Source organism: Nycticebus coucang, chromosome 5 (assembly GCF_027406575.1).
Source record: "Nycticebus coucang isolate mNycCou1 chromosome 5, mNycCou1.pri, whole genome shotgun sequence".
In the NCBI taxonomy this organism is placed as follows: domain Eukaryota; kingdom Metazoa; phylum Chordata; class Mammalia; order Primates; family Lorisidae; genus Nycticebus; species Nycticebus coucang.
The window spans coordinates 106,242,250-106,265,977 of NC_069784.1; the positions used below are offsets into that span (position 1 = coordinate 106,242,250).

Below are 23,728 nucleotides of genomic sequence, written 5' to 3' on the forward strand. Positions count from 1 at the left end.
GAAATAAATAATATGTGTGTGCTGAGAGTGGAGGTCAACATTTTTGATTACCTAAACTAAATTTTAAGGTGAAATGAGATCTGGAAAATCCCAATAAATTAGTGAATTTGTTTTGAATTATATTTGAAGGCCTTTTTTAAATTTTATCCAAAATAAATCCTAACCATTTTGTTATCATAACAGAACTCTTATCTCAGTCCTCTGCTGTTTACCTGTCAGGGTCTTGAAATTATAGCAGCAATCAAACAGGTTTGTGCCACCGACTCACAAAATAAAAACAGGCAAACAGAACATACTGGGTAGGAAAATTTATCACCATTTCTTCCAAATATCATCAGTAAAAAACCAAAAAAATGCCTTGAAAATTAACATCACTGTAATCACACGCAAGTTGATTATATATGAGGTTTGACAATAAAAATCCAAATTTAACAAAGCACTTCAAATCATAGGCTTCTAAATTATTTATACCATTTTTATTAATTGAACAACTCCTAAACTTTGCCTATAGTTATTGTTGAAAGACATTTGGAAGCAATATTTTAGAGTTTCAGGATTCCAAGTTTTATCACATTATTTGAATATTTTCAATAGTGACAAATTTCATTCTTTATAGGTAGGACAACATTTTGTATATAAGTTGTGTGATAAATTTTGGTAACCCTATTTTAGGTTAAAAAAAAAACTCATGGGAAGTATGCTGTGAGTTAAAATGCTCAGAACCATAATTTACTCCTTTTGCTTCACACAGAATCTCACAAAGAACCAGAATTTTTGGAGGGAAAGCCTGATTTGACATTTATGAATGAAATATACATAAATAATGATGTTAAACAAACAAATCAATATTCTCTTTGTTTTGGTACTAGACAAGAATACTCCCTTGGATTTCAAGAATATTAGAGATATTTATCACAATCTTAGGAGGTCATTTCTGTGTTCATAATGAAAGCACCATATTTATGAGCAATTACTACTAATTTTGGCTTTCTGGAATGAGCTCTAATAATGCCATATGTTCTATTTACTTTGTATACAAAATAGTGGCATGATGATTGCGATAGCTTTTCTATGTTCAATTATCTTTTCTAAATGAACCTATTTTTCAAATTTAAACTAAATTTTAATCCATCTTTTTATAGGTAATTTTCTATAAGTTTAAAGAAATTTCCAATTTCACCATTTTCATTTAACCTGGTTTATTGGTTGATCATTTTCAGCCTCTAGCACAGTGCCTGGCAAATAGTAGGTACTATGAATGAATGAATGAATGAATGAATTTCATTATAATTGATACCTTTCATGCTATTTCCAATCTTTTGTACCAATACAAATTTTGCTACTATCATTGTTTCATCTTTATAAATTTCTTCTAACATTTTATGTTAAAGAGCTGTTTAATTTTACTCAAATTTAATGCACATCACTTTACACTTAGGAAACTCTAATTTTTATGCTGACATGAAATGTGTGCTTACTGCTCCTTACCAGTGATGTTTATTCATGGTAGGCTAACCCATCTCAACATAGAGCTTTGGTGAGTTGTAACGCATTACAACATGCCCCCTATTAATATTATTCCTTATCTATTTCATTAACCATGTAAAAATAATTAAATGCTTGGAGAATGACAAGATACATGCTAAAGAGAATCACTGATTTATTAAAGAGGGATGATTTGTCCGAGAAAGTTTTTTGGGACATATTTCATGAACAGAATATATAATGCTTTAACTTTAATAAGTTATGATATAGTTGTATAAATACATTTGCCAAATATTAAGTTAAGCAGTTAACGAGATGGGATAATTTCCCATAAATATAAGATCTGGTATTATTGCTGAAGCTACAGGTAAACACAGAAAGATGAAATTGTTTATTCTTTTCCTATGAAAGAATTCAATGAATAACAATAAAAAAATACTCATTTGGGTCTAACAGAGAAGGGAGAATGTTTTCAATAAATTAAAAAGAAAAAAATGGGGATTTTTCAGGAGGGAATAAAAAAGACCAATTAAATAAGTAATAATACAACCAATTACCACTGTGAAGAAAATGGAGGTGAGATAACTTGAGAACAACAAACAAAAAAGATTAAAAATGTCCTGAGAAACAAATGGTAGACCTGTAAGAAAAATTGAGACAGCATTTTAGAAACAACTTCACTTTTTCAAATGTTTGTAAGGGCGGCGCCTGTGGCTCAAAGGAGTACGGCACTGGCCCCATATGCTGGAGGTGGTGGGTTCAAACCCAGCCCTGGCCAAAAACTGCAAAAAAAAAAAAAATAATAATAATAAAATGTCTGTAAGTCTACCTATTTATAAACACACATAGATAATCAAGAATGGAATTAAAAGGAAAATATGAGTGAGCACGAATGTGGGCCCTTTACAAGCAGGAGGAGACTGCATACCATTTAAGTGTGTAATGCATCATTCTTATGTAAAGAGTAACAGCTACTTGTCTGCCTTAGATAATTAACTTTAAATCTCAGGATGAAATGTAGCTTTAAGAATGTAAATATTATTTTTCTATTAGTTCTGGATGAGGAAAGAACTATAAACATTTGTTTTTCCAAAAACATTATGATGCACAGTCATATTGGGGAGGGAAGTCTACTGTACTTTCATCCAGAAACATAGTGGCATAATCATTGCACAAGCTTTCCTATGCTCAGTTATCCTTTCAGTCTCCAAAGTAACATTTCATTTAGAATTCCTCTATGGTGGATGCAAGGAAAAAGAGGAAGGAAATATGTCACTTTTTTTTTTTTTTCCAGTTTTTGGTAGGGGCTGGGTTTGAACCCACCACCTCCAGTATATGGGGCTGTCTTGGAAATCATCCCAAGTCCTGATGACAAGAATGTATATTCTGCAATTTGGGAATAGAATATTCTGTAAATGCCTGTTAGGTCCATTTGTTCTAGAGTCCAATTTAAGTCCAAGGTCTCTTTGTTGATTTTTTTGTCTTGGTGATCTGTCTAATTCTATTGGTGAAGTACTGAAATCCCTGACTGTTACAATGTTGATGTTTCTTTCTTTTGATCTCATAGAATCTGTTTTATGAATAGAGAAGTTCCTGTTTTAAGTGCATATGTATTTAGCATGGTTTCATCTTCTTGTTAAGTTAATCTTTTTATCATTATGTGATAAATACATTGTGGATTTAAAGTCCATTATGTCTGATATGAGAACAGCTACTCCTGCTTGCTTTTGGTTTCCATTTGCGTGGAATATCTTTTTTCACCCCTTTACCTTGAGTCTATGAGAATTTTTGTGTGTTAAATAGGTTTCTTGAAAACAGCATATGTTTGGGTTGTGGGGGGGGGGTGTGTGTTTGTTTTGTTTTTTTAATCCATTCAGACAATCTACATTCTGTAAGGATCATCTTGCTGGTGATTTTTGGAACTTATGACCTGCTTTAGTTGATCATAATAAGCACTTGGCTATCTCAGGCAATGGATTGGACCCTGAAACTTTCAGGGGCCTCCTTATTCTCCCCCACAGCAGAGGCAGTTGGATGAGCAAGGCTGGGCAGGGCTGTGTTGGACCTGAATTCACACTCCACAAAGGTGAGCACAAGAACTGTCGGCAGAAGTCAAGGGCCAATTCTCAGGTTTCTGGGGAAAGTCACCAGCGAGGAGTGGAAGTAGCACCCCCAAGGCAAAAAGGTATGCTCATCAGGGAAGGGACGTCTGGGATTCACAGTCGGACAGACAGGACTCAGTTTTGTTTTCTATCTCTTCCTTTGCCTCGCAGCTCTCCTACCAGCATCCAGCCACCAGCAGCACCAAACTAGCTGAGCTCACCTGCAATGCTGCCTATGATCCCACCCTGGACAAAGCATGGCTCTCCTGTGAGAGGAAAGGTGCTCTTTGAGTGCTCTCCACCAACCCCCATACTGCATTCTCCTTTTAGTTCTGCCCAGATGGGCTCCCTTACCTCCCAAGATTCATTCACAAATCTCTCCTCTGTGCCTCTAAGCAACACAATTAAGTCCTGGGAGATCTAGCCTTCAGGCTTGTCCTCTGATCTCCAAGTTTAATGCCTAACTATGTCAGGGAGAAGTGTGCTGTTCCCAGGTTGCCTGTGGAGTTCTCAAGCAGGCTTACAGACCCTCCACTTCAGTGTATGCCCTACTCTGCTAGAGCAGCCAGGCAGGTAGCACTGGGAAGGACTAGTGGGCAGCGAGCTCATAGTCTAAGGACGACTACATGTCTTTAAGAGGAAAGGCATGAGACGTCTTTCTGTGGAAGCTTCATATGGTGGGCACTACAAGAGAGAGGAAGTAGCTGCTCCTGAGAGCCCAACTCAACCATCCCTTGGGTGCCAGGGCCAACGCACATGGTAACTGCACGGCTGCATCAGCAGCTGTAGGGAGAGGCAGGGAAGAGGATGAGAATAGTCTGAATGGAGGACAGCTAGCACTCTGGTCTTTGTCTCAAAGGGCTCCCCAGGCTTGCTGTACGACCTCTCCCCTGAAGGCAGCCTACCCTGAATGTCCAAGTTCTGGAGTCAGGACATTCCCTCAGGACCCAACAGCCCCCAGTATGGCCACTGCAGTCTGAGCAGGTGTTGAGACATGTTTTTGTGACAAGAATACTGAAGGGTTGAAGCTCTCTGGGATGATAAGGCACATGTGGTGGGGAAGCAGCGTGGTGTCTACTGCCTCAGCTCAGGTGTGATGTGACGGGGAGTGGCCTGGCAGCGTGGTGCCTACTGCCTCAGCTCAGGTGTGATGTGACGGGGAGTGGCCTGGCAGCATGGTGCCTACTGCCTCAGCTCAGGTGTGATGTGACGGGGAGTGGCCTGGCAGCGTGGTGCCTACTGCCTCAGCTCAGGTGTGATGTGACGGAGAGTGGCCTGGCAGCCTGGTGCCTACTGCCTCAGCTCAGGTGTGATGTGATGGGGAGTGGCCTGGCAGCGTGGTGCCTACTGCCTCAGCTCAGGTGTGATGTGATGGGGAGTGGCCTGGCAGCCTGGTGCCTACTGCCTCAGCTCAGGTGTGATGTGATGGGGAGTGGCCTGGCAGCCTGGTGCCTACTGCCTCAGCTCAGGTGTGATGTGATGGGGAGTGGCCTGGCAGCGTGGTGCCTACTGCCTCAGCTCAGGTGTGATGTGATGGGGAGTGGCCTGGCAGCGTGGTGCCTACTGCCTCAGCTCAGGTGTGATGTGATGGGGAGTGGCCTGGCAGCCTGGTGCCTACTGCCTCAGCTCAGGTGTGATGTGACGGGAGTGGCCTGGCAGCATGGTGTCTAGTGCCTCAGCTCAGGTGTGATTTGATGGAGAGTTGCCTGGAGAGGGCTGGTATCCTGGTGCTCTATTCTCAAGAAGCTCTCTGTTCACTGAGAGTAGTACCCCGTTTCCCCAAAAATAAGACATCCTCCAAAAATAAGACCTACTTACAGGAAAGATAAGACGTCCCCTGAAAATAAGACCTATCGCATCTTTGGGAGCACACCTTAAAATAAGACACTGTCTTATTTTTGGGGAAACAGGGTAGCTTTTGGGCTCATTAGGGTAGACAGCTTGTCCAACATCTCGGGACCCTACAATCTGCCAGAAGTGTAATGAACACCCCCACCTGCCTTTCCATGTACTCCAAATTCTTTAGGAGTTGAACTCTACTGAAAGCTTGTTCCTTCTTGTTCTTCTCAGCAACTTCTTCCAAAGGACTCTCTGATAAATTCTAGTACTTTTCCCTCAGAATTACAACTGGGCTATGCTTTTTTAATCTAAAACTTATCCTTCTTTCTGAGATGATCTGGTGACCAATATCTCTAGTGAGCCATATACCTCTCCCTCCAAGACATATATTTTAAAGAATTGGCTTGCACAGTTTTAGGGGCTGGCAAGTGTAGAGTCTTCCGGGGAAACTAATGGGCTAGTGTTAACATTGCAGTCTTGAATCTGGAGGAAGTCAAGGGGCAGAATTCCTTCCTCTTCTGGAATCCTCTGTCCTTTGTCTAATAACCTTCAACTGATTAGATGAGGATCACCCACATTATGAATGGTAATTTCCATTATTTAGAGTCTACTGATTTAAATGTTTATCACATCTTAAAAAAAAATCTTCACAGCAACATCTAACTGGTGTTAGATGAAACAACTGGGTACCATAGCCGCATCAAGTAGACCCGTAAAGTTAACCATCACAAACAGCTGTATATTCCAAATAAGCAGAGAGAAAAAAAAAAAATGAAGGGGAAGTTAATTTTCAAAGAATCCTGTGAGGCAAAAACTAGAAAAGCAAAACCAAACAAATAAGAAAACCATTAATAGCCGGGCGTTGTGGTGGGCGCCTGTAGTCCCAGCTACTTGGGAGGCTGAGGCAAGAGAATCGCTTAAGCCCAGGAGTTGGAGGTTGCTGTGAGCTGTGTGAGGCCATGGCACTCTACCGAGGGCCATAAAGTGAGACTCTGTCTCTACAAAAAAAAAAAAGAAAACCATTAAAAAACATACAGTATGGTAGAATTAATTCCAAATACAGCAGTCAGAGTAATTATCCCTAACTATGTCAAGAAATAACTTCTGAATATCAGAGGCTGAACACAATTCAAGTTTATATCTCATATCACAACCCAATGTGAGTCATGTAACCCTCTCCATCTTTTACCGTACTATGTACTAGTCATACAACCCTCGCCATTGTTGTACCATACTAGGAGTCTCCAAGATTGTTCTGGCAGAGAAAGAGAAAGAAGGAAGAGACATGCTGGGTCTTACCACGTTGGCACATGTAGCCTGGACCTCATCTGGTCTAGTCCATTGACCGGAAGTGGCCACATGACCCAGCTTACTGTTAAGGAGGCTGGGAAAATAGGAGGCACAGAAAGTATTTGGTAAGCACTGTCTCTTCTTCAAGTTATCTTCATAATAAATGCAAACAGATTAAAAGTGCCAGTGAGGTAACAATCATCTTCATATGGGATTAAAAATATTTTTAAAGAGCAACCTTTTATATATGATTTATACAAATAGCACCAAGCCATACAGGCATAGAAAGACTGAAAATGAGAGATGAAAAGAGCTACACTGCGGAAATTCTAACCAAAAAAAAGTTGATAGGTTACTATTTTTATACTATTTTTAGCAATCAAAATAGGCATTACATCTTTAAAAAATAGTTATGAGGAATATGGAGAATCATCACCATAGAATTAAAGAAACAAGTTAACAGGAAGATACAGAAATTGTGAACTTGCAAGGTCATAAAACAAACCCTAACAATAAATAGATAAGTGCATCAGAATGAGAAAATTGATATATAAATACCATATGAGAGATTTTTATCAGAACCATAACTCTCTTAAAAATTGATAGGTCAAGCAAAGAGATAAAAGGAGGCAGATTTTAAAAGTACGATAGTTACTTTTATTTATTTATTTATTTATTTATTTATTTTGTTCACTTTTTTTTTATTAAATCATAGCTGATAGTTATTTTTTTTTTTTTTTGGTTTTTGGCCGGGGCTAGGTTTGAACCTGCCACCTCTGGCATATGGGACCGGTGCCCTGCTCACTGAGCCACAGCTGCCGCCCAGCTGATAGTTACTTTTAAAAGTAAAATAATTTAATGGCTTTATAGAGCTCTATGCCAACTAGATAATTAATTCTGTATGTATGTCTCATTAAATAAAGAAGTATGTATGTCTCATTAAATAAAGAAGTACTCATGAAATTTTGGGAGTGGGGGTGGAAGGTCCATAAAATAATCCACCAAGCAACTATCAGCAAATCCTAATGATCCAACAACACCTAAAATACATCCTCTGATCACAGTGTTATAAAATTAGAAACTGATGTAAAACAATTGTCCAAAAAACATTTCAAAATAAAAAACATACTTTAACGTCATTCCAGGATCAAAGCAAATAATATTTAGATTCACAAAATATTTGATAACAGAAAATATAACTTTGCATTGGAATTTGTGTGGTGAGAATGAAGTAGCCCCAACAGAAAAACATACAACTTTAAATTGTAGATAGAAGGAAAGGGTAAGAACAGAAACTAATTATCTAAGGTTTCTGCTCAAGAAGTTAAAAAAAGGACAAAGAGAGAAATAAAAATAAAAGCGGAAATTAATGACCTAGTACAAAAAGAACATTAGATAAGGTTGATGAAGTAGAAAGCTGATTCTTCAAATAAACAGGCAAATAAACACAGAAGACAAGAACAATTAAGCAAAGAGAGATGACACGTATGAACAGAAGTTGGAATGAAAACAGGAAAATAACCAGAGAAACAATGTAGATTAAAAATAAATTTGGCTGCACTAGAGTACATGAGCAAGTTTATTCAATGAAGTTGAATATTTGAATACTTAGGTAAAGTGCACAATAAGTCTAGAACAAAATGAACTCCCCCCAAAGTAGTAAACTTGAGTGAAACTATAATCATTCAAAATTTGAACTAGTAATTAATACAACAAAATAACAATGCCCACCAAAATTGCAAAGACCATTATATGAAACATTCCAAAGAATAGAAGAAGCAGCAAAGGTTCCCCAGCTTGTTTTGAGGCTGGTATAATCCTGATGGCAAAACCCTATTGAGGAGAGTATTTGGAAAGAAAATGTGCAGGCCCATCATTTAAATATAGATGGAAACTGCAAATGAAAGAGTATTGAAAAATTCCAAATATTCATAATTTAAAGATTTGTGCAATTAGAGCAAAATGTTTAATATTTCTCAAATATAGGTGATGGGAATATAGGTGTCTGTATAATTTCTTACTTGCATGCTTAAATTATTTTCTAGTTCTATGTCTTGATAAAAATGAAAATAAGAGGAGTTAGAAAAGCAGTCTTCATGGAGATCTATCTTAAAAAATTTTTTAAAGTAGTTTCAAAATGGGTCTGGAAATGAAATAGCAACTCTCATTCTTTCCACCAACAAAAGACTCTAAATTTCTCTTTTTACTTGGTTATGCTTGTGTGTTTTAATTTCTTTAAGTAAAAAAAAAAAAAGACTGATAATTTTAAGCAGCAATTCATGACCTAATTGGTCTCCTTTCTAAGTTCATACCCTCAAGGGCAGCCATTTCTAAATTTTCCAAATATTTCTTCCCTTTCTATATCTCTTAATAATATATTATTGTGTCATTACATATTTCACTAACGTGGGGGCATTGCCTATTTAATTACTGCTGTGGTGAAGGCGATGTCCTTTACATGAGGGCCTCCCATCACATTTCCCTCCCAACCGTTTGCTAATATAGATAGATATGCATCACCACGTTTAGATCCTTTACTGTCAATTTTGTAACTTAAGTAAATAAACTTAAAGCTTTATTTCCTGTTTCATAAACGATGGAGCCCACATTATATAAGATAAAGGTATCTGTGTCCTCATCCTTCCCTTTTCTTCCCTTTCTTCCCTCCTCCTCTCAACTTCTACCCCTTTAACGTTCATACTGGGATAGATGCTAACATTTGCATTTTATCTATAACCGTAATTGTTCCATGGCAGAATGCAGAAGGCTTAGACGTCTTTTCTGTCGAGCCATTCAATTCCCAAAAGACTCCTGGTTTTTCTTCAGTGAGGGCACGGGGTGGGGGTGGACATTTGATTGCGTGGTTGCCAGTTGCTCTGAGCAAGAGAGATGGGGGAGGGTCCTGCATTTCATAAAATAACTTGCAGTGAATTGTTCATTTTTATTCTCACAGCTGACTCTAATCTTCTACCTTACCTACTTTTTCTGAGGCCTAACCTTCTCCAGACTGTGTACTTCCTTCCTCATTTATACCCTATGGGGCAAGGTGTGGGTACCGAAACTGCAAAAGAGTAAGGGGCAGGAATTATCTAAAGACCAGGTCATTATGGTTGGAGAAGGGTGTCCAACCTGCAGAAGGGAAGATTCCTTCCCTGAGGTCATGCACTTGCCTTGATCCATGCTCTTTGTTCCATCATGGCTTTTTCCCCCACTGTTATCCCCGACAGTCACTCCATTTAGTCTCTTGATACCATTTTCTGAAAACGATCGGTCTTTTGCTCTGAATTTAAATTTTAAATTAATTAATCTATTTTTCTGCTCAGGGTTTTGTTTTCTTACTGTATATTTTACCTCCTCCGTGGGAATGTAATCCTTGCAGTCTTTGGAGGAGTTAGAAAAAGGCCTGCCCTCCCCGGGCCAGCTATGCCAGGGCACACAGCATGCTGAGCGGTGGCGGGGCCAGGTCCAGCACCTCTTGGCCGGAGCCTTTGTGTCCTCGGGTCCTTTGTGCACTGTTTCCATTCAGGACATTCTAGACTCTCCTTTCAGAAAACTCAAGTTCCCTGACCTGCCACCTGGGTGTACACTGCGTGGTGACTGTGGTGTCTTAGGTTTTTCCCGTTTCCTTCCCCCAGAAAAGAATGTCTCCCAAATTAAAATTTAAGCCAACAATACAGCACCACCACCCTGTAGGTAGAAAAATACATGACCCTGAATGTTTCATTCTTCATTATTTCACACATTGTATTGCATAATTTTCATCTAGATAGCACTTGGTATTCAATAGGTGATCACTCAGTATAGATCATCGCCTCTCATTCCTGAACACTGATGCTGGAAATCTAGAATGATTGTTATAATCCAGATATTCAGAATTAATAAAACAATTATATTACCATGAGAGATTGGTAATATCTCTTGGAACAGAGAAAAAAATGCAAAGTAATAAAATTATTTTTTATTCCCTATTTAGTTTAAGATCATGCCTAAATATCTGATTAAATATCAACATCATATAGGATTTTTTAATGATTAGACTTAGATGCAAATAATATTCTGGAATCTCCTAATCAAATTGGGGGAAGGGAAAAAACTAGTGGGTCAGAAATTGGGAATTAAAAGACCTGCCTCCAAATTGAGTATATATTGTCTATGAAATGAGCTGTGTCGTAAGTGATATATTTTTTAAATTTTAAATTATTATGAATATGTAAGAGTTGTATATCTTTATAGAGTACATGTGATGTTTTGATGCAAGCATACAATGTGAATTAATGAAATAAGGCTAATTGGGGTATCCGTTGCCTGAGGCATTTATCATTTCTTTATGTTAGGAACATCCCAATTCCACTCTCAGTTATTTTTATTTTGAAATATACCCTAACTTTTTAATTATGGTACTTTGTTGTGCTATCAAATATTGTTCATTTTACTGAATGAACTATATTTTTGCACCCATTAACTACCCCCACTTCACCCTCTTCTCCCCACTACCCTCACAGTCTTTGGTAACCATCATTCTACCCTCTGACTCCAGGAGATCAATTGTTTTTAATATTTAGCTCCCACACAAGAGTAAGAACATGCAGGATTTACCTTTCTGTAATTGACTTCTTTCACTGAACATAATGTTGATTTTCTGTCTAATGCAAAAAAATAGAATATTGGCATCTCTGACAATTATTTATTGGAGTCTGTCTGTCCTTAGCTCTGATAATTTTTGCTTTATGTATGTGGGTGTTTCAGTTTTAGGTGCACATACAGATGGTGCCAAAAAAAAAGGTTTACACCTTTTAAGAAAGGATAAAACTATGTTAAAATTTTAGTACTCAATATATACCATAATGTTTGTTATCTTGCAGACAGTATCCATTGTAATTGCAGAAGTCAAATGTGACTTGCGTATACAGTTTTAATCTCTGAAAATGTTGCGGAAGTTACGTTTGGTAGGCTTGTCTTTTAGTCTTACTCCTCAAGAGACAAGTGACTGATACTCTGCAATTACAGCACGAGAGTATGCTGAATTTGTGTACTTACTGTCACCAGTGACTTGGACACCTCCAGATTATTTTTTATTGTCCATTAGCATCCTTTTCCTTCAGATTGAAGCATTTCTTTTAGCATATTTTGTAGAACAGATCTGGTGTCGATGAAATCCCTTAGTTTAGAGGTCTGCAGAAATTTTTGTTTCTTCATGTCTGAAGGATATTTTGCAGGGTATAATGTTCTAGGGTTAAGATTTTCTTCCTTCAGCATTTTGAATATGTGATACCACTGTCTCCTGGCCTGTGAGGTCTCCACTGAGAAGTCTGCTGTGGGACTCACTAGAACTCCTTTGTTATTTGTTTCTTTTTTCTTTCTTCCCTGAGGACCTTTTCTTTGTCCATGACCTTTGGAAGCTTGATTTTTAAATGCCTCAAGGTAGTCTTGTTTGAGTTAAATCTGTCTGGTCTATGTCTTTCTTTACCTAAATATTGATATCTTTCTCTAGGTTTGGAATTTTTTCTGTTTTATATTTCTTTGAATAAACTTTGTACCCTAATGTCTCTCTCTACCTCCTCTTGAAGTCTTACAACTCTTTTGAGGGTATTTTCTAGATCTTGCAGGCTGGGTCCATGCTTTCTTACTACTTTTTTCTTTCTTCTGCTTGGTCAATTCTGCCATTGAGAAACTCTTATAGAGGATTGTTCAACACACTGGTATGCTGTGAAACTTTTAAAGATCATTAATTAAATTTTCAAAGGAAGTTCATAGCATGTAAGTAGATATTTTTTTACTCTTTTTTTTTTTAATCAACATAATTTAAGTGTGCCATGGAAGATTAACTATAGATTCAAGTGTGCTATGAGATAAAAAAATAAAAGGTGAAATTTCTGTTTGTCAATTGAATTCTTAAGCTCCAGAAATCTGCTTGATTTTCTTTTCATTATTTCAATTTTTTTGTTCAATTTCTCTGGTAGACTTCTGAATTCCTTCTCCATGTCATCCTGAAGTTCGTTGAGCTTCTTCTTCAAAACAGTAATTTTAGATTCTTAGTCTGAAAGGTCACCTATCTCCATCATTCCAGGCTTGCTCACTGGTACCTTATTTAGCTCATTTGGTGAGCTTGAATGTTTTTGATGCTTTTGTATGTTCACTTATATCTGGACAGTGAAGAGCTAGGTATTTATTTTAATCTTCATCATCTGGACTTGTTTGAATTTGTCCTTTCAAATTCAAAGAACAGGCTTCCGAGGTATCCAAAGGGAATTGAGTATTATATCAATCTAAGTCTTTGGTCACTACAGTGCTATCAGTAATGGGGGTGCCCCAACCCAGAAATGGCTCTTGCAGACTCCTTGCAATACCACTTTGGTGAACTTGGGTAAGATATGGGAGAATTCCCTGGATTACCAGGAAAAGTATCTTCCTTTCTGTGGTAGGCTGCTGGAATTGGGGAGGAATGCCATGGGTATGCCCTCATGGTCACCAGAGCCAGGTCACCCAGCCTTGTTTTATCCAAAGCCTATGGTGACTATTCCATAGCTACCTCTGATGTTTATCAAAGCCCAGGGGCTCATTAGTCAGCAGGTGGTAAATCCTGCCAGGACTGGACCCTTCCCTTCTGGGCAGCATGTTTCCTTCTGACCCAGGTGGGTCTAGAAATGTTGCCCAGGAACTAAGGCCTGGACGTCGGGGGAACCAGGAATCTGCTTGGTATTTTATTTTACTGTGGCTGAGATGGTACCCAAGTTGCAAAAAAATGTCATTTGAGCTATCCCCTTTTCTTTCCCCAGTGGAAGCAGACTCCCTGATCCACTGTTGCGGGGCGGGTAACACAGGCCCTGGCTTGGCCACAGCTGCTGGTGTCTCACTGGGTCGTCAGCACTTCTGATCTACCAGCTCTGAGCCAGCACAGCAGTAGGAATGGCCCAAGGATTGTAGCCTTTGTAGCCCTACTGCCTCATGGCCCCAGGTGGCTCTGTCAACAGGTGGCACAGCTAGCCCTAACTCCAGAACTAGAGTTTCAGACACAGGATTTCCCTCTGGCCATGGTAGTCTAAGAGCTTCCCCCATGGGCACCAGCAGATTTCCACTCTGTGCTGTGCCGCCACGTGCCAGGGTGGCCCTGAGTGTTGATTCAAAGTCCCATAATCAGGTCCCTCTCCCTCTCCTGAGCACAAGGATTCTCTCTCCACTAGGGGCCGCTGGTACAGCATTGTCAAAGGATGGGCAGGGGTGGCGCAGGCCGCGCAGGGCTGTGCTGTCTCCTGTGCCCTCTTCAGTGCCCCTTTCCTTGAGATGAGGTCAAAACAAGTAGTATGACTTCTCACCTAATTTTTGGTTCTGAGGGTGTTTGCTTATTGAATTTGGTGTTTGTGCAGTGAGAGGATTGCTAGAGGTTTCTACTTGGCCCTCATGCTCTGCCTTCTTCCTACATAGTATATTTTCAAGAGACATTGTGCCATCTGTTGTGATAATAAATATAGTCCCTCCAATAAATAAATAAATGAATATAGTCCCCAGAGCTTAAAACTTGATTTTTTAAACATCTATTTATTTTTAATTGAGAAAAATTGTATGTATTTAACATGTACAATAGGATGTTTGACATAAGTGTACATTGTGAAATACCTAAATGAAGATAATTAACATATGGAATACCTCACATACCAATCATTTTTTATGGTAAGAACACTTACAATCTACTCTCTTAGTGATTGGCAAGAATACGGTATATTGTTTTCAGCTGTAGTCATGGTGTTTACACTTGATTTTTTGAAATGATTCCTTTTGCCTAACTGGCATTTTGTATCTCTTGGACATCTCCTGTTCTACCTCCCAGCCCCCTCTAATCACCGTTCTTCTCTCCTTTTATCCATTATGAGTGAACGTGTGTAAGTGGTGAGAGGTGCGGGTCCAGTTTCAGTCTTTTACATGCGGCTAGCCAGTTCTCCCATCACCATTTAGTGACTGGGGATTCTTTCGCCAGTGTTCGCTTTGTCAAAGATCAGATGGCAATGCGTGACTAGTTTCATCTCTGGATTGTCTGCTCTGTTCCATAGATCTATGTCTCTATTTTTTATGCCAACACTATGCTGGTACCTATAATTTTGATCACTATAGACTTGTAAAGTTAATGTTTTCAGATTTGTTCTTATTTTGTAGAATTGTGTTAGCCATTTGGGGTTTTTTTCTGGTCCACACAAAATAGGGAACTATTTTTTCAATATCTTCAAAGTATGAATGTCAAGGTAATTTTTGACTTTTTACTTTCTGCACAATATTAAAAATATATACAGTACACAAATATTGCATTCAATAGGTCCAATAAAATGTGGTGCTAGCTATATAGCTATATTGCAAACTTTAATGCACCTATTAAATTTTCTCTTTTATTCTGTCAACCATTAAATACCTATCCTTTAAACAATAATTTTAGCTTTTTGTTTAAATATATAATTATTGGAACTTACATTTTGTATCAGTGTAGTGTTATTGAGAAAATGATATAAATAATACAAAATTATAATTGATATGACACTTCAATCTGTGACTAAAACTAGTGAGAACTTTTTCTTCTACACCAGCAATTCAACAACTATCTGAGAATTAAGTGATTTGCCCAGTAGCAAATATGGAGAAGTCAGTGAGGATCTAATATATATAGAAAAAGAAGGAACCTGTGTGTGAAAATAGTGTTTGTTAAGCCACCCTGACTTTAGTGATTTCCTTTAATTATTGACACAAGTGATAGTCTCATTTGAGTCAATAATTAAAAAACAGTCTACTAAAGGAAAGAAACAAACTTTTATTTTATGATCTGACATTAGACTTATTAAAAAATTCAGGACAGAAAATGATAGAAATCCACGGGTTTCTGTCAACAGTCAGAAACACAGACTCTCTTGGGGAAGATGCTGTAATGCAGTCTATTTGGCCTGCTTTTCTTCCTGGCAGAAATATTCTTGGTGCCATTCTACCTGCTCTTCAGAATAATCAAGAGGAAAAATTGCCAACATCACAGGGAGAGAAAGCTCTAAGACCTCTGAAAAGGGACTCTATCTCCGCAGACACCCAATCATTGCCTTTACTCAAGATCAAGTTTCCAGTTAGTGTCCACCCTCTATACCTCTGGCTTCCAGCTCGTAGCCCAGTTCCTGCCTCATTGTAGCAGGCTAGTGAACACATAGTTGCTAGAGCAGTTATGGCTGTCATGCTGTAATTAGGGAAAACCAGTTCTTGGTTATGTATTTTCAAATCCTCTCTAATGTCTTTTTTGGTGTTTCCAGCAATGCAAAATTTCAGTCCCAAATTTGCAATTCTCATGAGAAATCGGGGGGATTTCCTGTTTTGTCTTTGAGTCTTCTTTGTGAGTTCAGTTGCTTTCAGTCTTCCCGGGGACTCAAATGATCCCTCTGCTGTCCTAGGATACACCACACAGTGCCAGAGTCCTGCAGCTTTCCTACAATTTCTGATGAAGACTATTCCTGGGGTCATATGGGTCATATTTTGACTCATTTTTTATTTACTGCTTCATCTTAATATTCTACAGTACTTAAAAATGTATAGTTCATGTTAAAACACCTATAAAATCAATACACAGAAACTTCTCTGAAGATGACAGACGAATGACCAACAAGCACATGAAAAAATGCTATTGTCTTTAATCATGAGAGAAATGCAAATCAAAACCACTCTAAGATATCACCTAACTCCAGCGAGTGTAGCCCACATCACAAAGTCCCAAAACACCAGATGCTGGCATGGATGTGGAGAGAAGAGAACACTTCTACACTGCTGGTGAAATTGCAAACTAGTCCATCCTTTTTGGAGAGAAGTATGGAGAATACTTGAAGATCTAAAAGTAGACCTTCTATTTGACCCAACAATGCCATTACTAGGTATCTACCCAGAAGAACAAAAATCATTTTACAAAGACATTTGCACTAGAATGTTTATAGCTCAGTTCATAATTGTCAACTCATGGAAGCAACCCAAGTGCCCATCAACCCCTGAATGGATCAACAAACTGTGGTATATGCATAGCATGGAATATTATTCAGCCATTAAAAAAGATGGAGACTTTACATCTTTTACATTTACCAGGATGGAGTTCAAATATGTTTTTCTTAGTAAAGTATCACAAGAATGGAAAAATAAATATCCAGTGTACTCCATACCAATATGAAATCAACATATAAACAATTACATGCTCATAGACAATAAAACACTAAAATAATCCAGTTCGCGGGTAAAGGGAAGCAGAAGGAGGGAGGAGGGAGGTGTTTGGCAGAAGGAGAGAGAGCACAAGGTGGGCTCTCACCTAATGTGCACATTGTGGGGGTGGATAACATGCCCGCTGGGTGAGAGGCTCTACTACAAATGGAACTTTACTCTAGAAATGAGAACAATGTAACCTACAAATTGTACCCTCATATTAATTTGAAAAATAAAAAAAAATACTCAAAAAAATAAAAATAGCTGGGCATTGTGGCAGGTGCCTGTAGTCCCAGCTACTTGGGAAAGTGAGGCAAGAGGATTACTTGAACCCAAGAGTTTGAGGACGCTGTGAGCTATGATGCCACAGCACTCTACCAAAGGCAACAAAGTAAAACTCTGTCTCAGGAAAAAAAAAAGCTTCCAAGGTAAATGAGTTTAATGAGAAATTCAGGATCAATTTAAATTATAAGTTAGAAGTTTCCAAATAAGCCCTTTATTATACAAATAATATATACATCTTTGTATAAAAATAATAGTTACCTCTTTATAAAAATAATAAATAAAATTAATACACAATGATTTCCTTGTTTGAAACTTGTATATGATCTTTTTAATTATTATTGAGCAGTTATGTTCATTCTAGATGAATAGGACAGAAAGATAAACAAGAGGGACCAAGTATAAAATGTGCATAATACCAGCTACGAAAAATAATTACTTTTATAACATTCCTGTATATATATATATATATATATATACATACATATCTCCATACCCTTCTGTATGCAAATATTTTTTGTACAAATCGATGATTTTTTATAACTATTTTTTTACTTAACCTACCAATTAACATCACATACACATTTTTAAAAATATTCTTAACAAATTACATCTTTTTAAATGTATATAGGACTAGATTCCACCATTCTTTCTCAGAATTTATTATAATAAAAATATTACCCATGATTTTTAATAGTAGTCCAACATATTAGAATATAAATTTCTTCTGATATGTATTCTACATAAAAACATTACAGCAAATCATCCATCATTTTATATGGGTGTATATATATATATATCCCTGCACATTTTGAACAATTTTCTTTATTGAAAAGATTTTAAATTTAAAACCATCTGAGTTACATATTATCTCAGCCCATTAATGCTTGTGGAAATGTGCAAGACCTGTCTTCTAAAATAAATCATTTCATACAAAGAGAGAAATGGAACAGGTCGTGAACCACGCTGATGAATTGTCAGTTACAATTTTCTTAAAGAAACAAGAACAAAAATAAATGTTCTGCCTCTTCCCTCACAGCCACCTCTTTCAGCGAATTCAGAACATTTATCTCTAATAAAAAAGTTATTTGAGGAACATTTAGAAAAATAATCAAAGTAGAATGTAGAAAGCCATGTAAATAATAACTTCAGCTTGCTTGTTTTAGAAAATAAACCACTGAGATACAGGTTCGCCAGTCTGATAAACTAATTTACCCCCAGGTCTCACCATCACATTTTCTCCCCTCATAGAGCCTCCTCTGACAGCCGTACAGTCAGGCGTTTCTGGGCTCCCTGTGGCAGTGATCACCTTTTTTTATCAAGTGATTTTGTCTTGTTTATCTCTCCCTCCATTCCAGTTCTATTAGCCAAGGTGACATAGTCTTTCCAGTTTTGAATATTCAGAGCTTATTGTGGTGCTTGAGACAACTAAAAACTTTGGTTAGATAAATAAATCAATTCATTCATCTATTCACCAAATCAATGATATTATGCTTTAACCAGAGTCATAAAGACTATTGAACAAATAGAAGAAGAAGAAAACTATCATGTGTTAAAGTGCAATTAAATGCCAGGATGTCTATTCAATCTTCATAGACTTTTTCATGTCATTTTTTTCCTACTCTAATGACATCTTAAATCATCTCACATTTTCATAAATAATTATGAACTAATAAAACCATGCAGCACTTGCATGTAATGATAGGTTCTGTTTTGTGTGATGCGATTAAAATGTTTACATAATTTTACACGTACATATGTACGCATGTCTATGTGTACACACAGAAGCGGGAGAAGTTCTTATTTACAAAAATACCTCTAAAAAGCAAGTAACAAAATATTCTGCAACTCTAAGAATCTCATTTATATTTCACATATGCTGTAGACACAGCTCAGAAACTCAGAGGCAATGCTTATGAATATTTATAAAGTATAATTAGCTTGGAAAATGCTGCTTCATCACCTGCTCTGATATTGTTTGATGTGCTTCAATAACTTACTAAGCAATGCTGGAAAAGGGTCTCTCCAAATTGCAGTGAGTCGAAACTATTTTTTTCATCCATAACATGTTAGTGTTTTCCATTCCCTTATCATAAGGAAAGCCTGTACTTTAAGCCTGGCTTGTTGGCAGGCTACTTATAACTGACAGTTGTATGCCATCAGCTCTTTACTAATATTTTAGAGAGCTTCTTGAAACATTGAGGCCTGTCTTATTTCTCTCCCTGTCTCTTGAATCCAAACTTCTCAATTCCATAGCCCTTGCCTGAGGTACGGCTGTCTTTTCTCTGGCCCATACTGTTACAATAGCCAACCGATGGCTCCTTTTCTCTCTCACAGCTGTCCAGCTTGCCTTCCTGGACTGCAGCTCTGATCACACTCTGCTATTCAGACACTGTCAATGGTCCCAAATTGCACCTTGTCCAGTTTCCTTATTTTAGTGATCAAATCTTCCTGAAATCACCGTTTCTTACTTAATGGCCTTACTTCTTCACAAAACCTGCGGTTTTGTAGAACTGAACTACTTCCTCTCCCATCCACACATCTAATTTCCCTGCCTTCCTGGCTTTCCTTGTGCTGTTTATATTATAACTTCTACACTTCCACATGCACCTCCTAGCTCTTTATATCTGAGCAAGGAGTGGTTGACTAAGGACCCAGCAAGAAATCACTGGTTTCCTGAAAAGCAGGAAAGAAAAGATGCCTGGAGCAAAAAGCAGATGATATTCAGAAACACAAGAAGATAGAAAATCTGCAACATAGAGGTCTAATCGATAGATAGTTTTCCGTAAAGGTTCAAGTTTTGTTGTGAATGAAGGTAACAGTGTCTGGAGGGAAGATAAATAACGTGATAACCATCCAGCTGGACTAATTAGAAAAAAATCAAAGAGGTCGCCAACTAACTAAAGTCACTCACAACTTCTGCAGATAATAAAATATATTAAGAGAATATTATGAATAACTTTGTGCCAATAATTTAATAATTTTGATACCTTGGTAATCATAAACTATCCAAAACTCGTTCAGAAATAACCTGGAGAGTTCTATGTTAATTAGAGTATTGAATTTATAGATAAAAACCTTCACATACACCACACACAGAGAAACATACTTCAGTTTCAGATGACTTATGTATTCTACCATTCTTAAATACAATTATCAAACGCATGGTCCTCAAAAGGAAAATTATTTGATAAATTAAACTTCACCAAAGTCAAGAACTTCTGTTCTTCAAAAAACACTTTTAAAAAAATGAAAAAACAAGCCACAAACTAGGGGAATATGTTTCTGAATGACACACCTGCAAAATGATTTATATCCAGATTATGCATAACTATCTTTTGAGACTCAATAGTAAGAACAAATAACACAAAAAAACTTACGAAAGATTAAAGCAGATACTTCACCAAAGAAAATGGCAAGTAAGCACATGAAAAGATCGTTAATCATTAAGAAAATTCACACGAAAACCAAAATGATGACCCATTAGAATGTCTAAAATTTAACACCACTACCCCCCATATTAGCAAGGATATAGGTGAATGGATCTCCCATGCAGTCCTGGTGGGAATTTAAATTGTGTAAATACTTAGGAAAACAGATTGGTAATTTCTTTAAAAACTTAAACATACAATGACTGTGTGATCCAAGAGAGATGATGGCATATATTCATACCAAGATCTGTATATAAATGTGTAACATCCACATGATGAAATACTACTGCCAGTAAAAAAGGAATCAAACATTAATAGACACACAATGTGGATAAATGTCCAAATTACATTTAGTGACAGAAGCCAACCCACATTTTGGGGGGTCCATATTAAATAATTCCATATATAGAAAATTCTATATGATGCAAACCTATAGTGATGGAAACGGACAGGTGTTTGTCTAGAGATGAAGGGAAGACGAGGAAGAATGAGGGGGATTAGAAAGAAAGGATAGATGTGTTCTCTATTACAGTCCTGGTCTCAGGAGGGTATCTATGTCAAAACCTATCAAATGGTAAACTTCAAGTATGTAAAGTTTATTTATCCGAGTTATACCTCAAAAAAGCTGTTGCAAAGTATTAAAAAGTAGAAAAAGTTAACATTTGTCATTTCTGGCTCATAGCCCCTCAACTATTTCCACAACTCCAACTTTGGCCTCTTACAGCGTGGAATGGTCCATCTTCCTCTTTCCTTTCTCTCTTCCCTTTATTTTCTTACTCAAAACAAATCAACTCTCTCTCCCTCCCTTAACACCAGGCCTCCACTTTGCACATCCAAGGTTAGCTCTAAAAGTGTGATTTTCAAATGTCTGCCATATCATGTTTTATAAAATAGTTCATATTTTATTATAAACACATATTTCGTTATTTAATTTATAATTTTTATAAAAAGGCATTCATACCCAGAAGGTATAGGGAAAGCTGTTTTCTTTTCTTTCTTGTTTCATTTAATATTATAAATAACCCCTACTATCTTGATGACACAGGAATACCAACCTTAGTAGTTTTACTGTAATGATGTTGGCACCTGCTGGGGCCTGTGTTACCCTGGTAGAGTTTACCCATACATTGACTTAGACCAGTGTTCTCAACCTTCCTAATGCTGCGATCCTTTAATACAGTTCCTCATCTTGTGGTGACCCCCAACCATAAAATTATTTTTGTTGCCTATGGTTTTATGGGTGGGGGTCTCCACAAGATGAGAAACTGTATTAAAGGGTCACAGCATTAGGAAGGTTGAGAACCGCTGAGTTAGACTGACTCCTGAGCTTTAAAAATTCTTCTCTTTACTTCTCTTCTCTTTCCTCATTGTCAGACAGTTTGGCAACTGTCTCTTCTGCTGTTTTCATGTGTCTATTTAGAGAATCTTCACACCTCCTTTCTTTGTGGTTTCCTATCTCTAATCTGTTTTGGTTCAGAAAAACCTATAACCAATGGAGTAAGAACAGTGTGTATATTTAGAACAAATGTAGAATCTGAGTAGGTCACCTGAGGCTCACTTTTTTGAGTAAAATGCATTGGATTTGTGTCATTAATTTTAACAACTGTTACGTTTTTTTCTAAAATAAATTACACTGATGTGATGTTATTACATCTAATTCCCAAGAGAAACCACATAACTAAGAATTCCTGTGTTCCCATGGAAGACACCATCCATTTTCCCTAGAATAATTTGCCAAGGTTATATTTTTCAAGAACTATGTACAGTGTCCCTTCTTATTTATGTTGATGTTAGCAATATGTCCTTTTGCAGATATCATAGTAGCATACAATCAATCTGTTCTGTGAGCAATAGTTTATTTAAATGAAAGTTGTTGAGCTCACACACTAAAATAAATTTGACCAGAGCAGTACCAAGTTCTGTAATCTTTCCTAGTTTAATGCTCAAATAACGTGACTGATAAAAATAATGTAACTAAAGCACTGCAGATATCATTAAAGAGTGTTATGTCTGGGATAACCTGAGTTCAGATTTATTACTTTGACAGTATTTAGCATTCCTCAGCCCTTCTTGCACTCTGCCATACTTTTCCAATTTGAAATTTACACATAAGATCCTGTTTCAGTTATCTGCGGGTATAGATGACTTATGTAATGATTGCAGAAGAGCAAACACTGTGAAAAATGGATAACTAGACATTCCGGTTAAACATTCCTTTCCCCATATCATTCTGTTATCTTGGTGTCACCTTTTTTAATCTAAGCCTCAACAAAAATATCTTTGCCAGATGATTATGGCTCAGAGATTGTCATGGAGAGGATTGTGTTTTACCGTTGTACTTTGAGATGCATTTTAAAAAAGAGCAGTGTTCTTCCCCATTTCAACATCTAGAGGATACAAGAAACACTCCCCACTCACTCCACAACTGGAAAGAAAGGACTTAGGGATAAAATCAGGGCATGTTTTTGGTCCTTTGCTTGATTTCTGCAGCCCTTGGTAACATTGATCAGTTACATTCTTGCAACACTGCAAGGGTTGGGTCACTTCTGTGTCTGTTAATTTCCATAATCCTGCTCTCCTAATTTCTCCTTTTTCTCTCTGGCATCTCAGCCACTTTGCCAGCCCCTCTTTCCTGCCTGCCCTTTTAACACTGAAGTTCCAAGCATTCTGCTTTATACCTACCTCTCATCTGCCAGTAAACAGCGTCAACTTTAATTACCAAATACATGCTGATAACTTGCAATTTTAAATCCGCAGCCCAGAACTTGTTCCTGAAATAAACTCTGTGTGTTGCCAGCCTTCCAGATATCACTCCTTCATTTTTTTATGGTTTTAGATATGTGACACTTCTTTTTCCGTTCACAGGCAGCGGGTCCTCAGGGTTTGTTAAAGGAAAGAGCCAAAGGCTCTCTTCAGAAAAGCTTTGGAGTTCTTAATGAAGCCAAGAAGTTAGCAAAGGATGTCAAAGGTTAGTGGCCGATGTTTACTTTTTATATTTAGCTAATCGCACTGTAACTGGTAGGATATTATATCATACTATTGGAGAATTTCATTGGCTTTTAATCATTTATTACTTATTTTGTGATCATCTGTCACCTG

At 37.4% G+C, this 23,728-nt stretch overlaps 1 protein-coding gene across 2 annotated transcripts in view; it reads left to right on the top strand.

Moving 5' to 3' along the window:
• The window catches only part of LAMA2 (laminin subunit alpha 2), a 656,330-nt gene that overhangs the window by 535,735 nt on the left and 96,867 nt on the right, over positions 1-23,728 (top strand). For both annotated transcript variants that reach the window (XM_053591647.1, XM_053591648.1), the window contains exon 41: positions 23,495-23,597. In XM_053591647.1, coding sequence (XP_053447622.1) covers positions 23,495-23,597 — 103 coding nt within the window. The remainder of the gene's footprint in view (positions 1-23,494; positions 23,598-23,728) is intronic.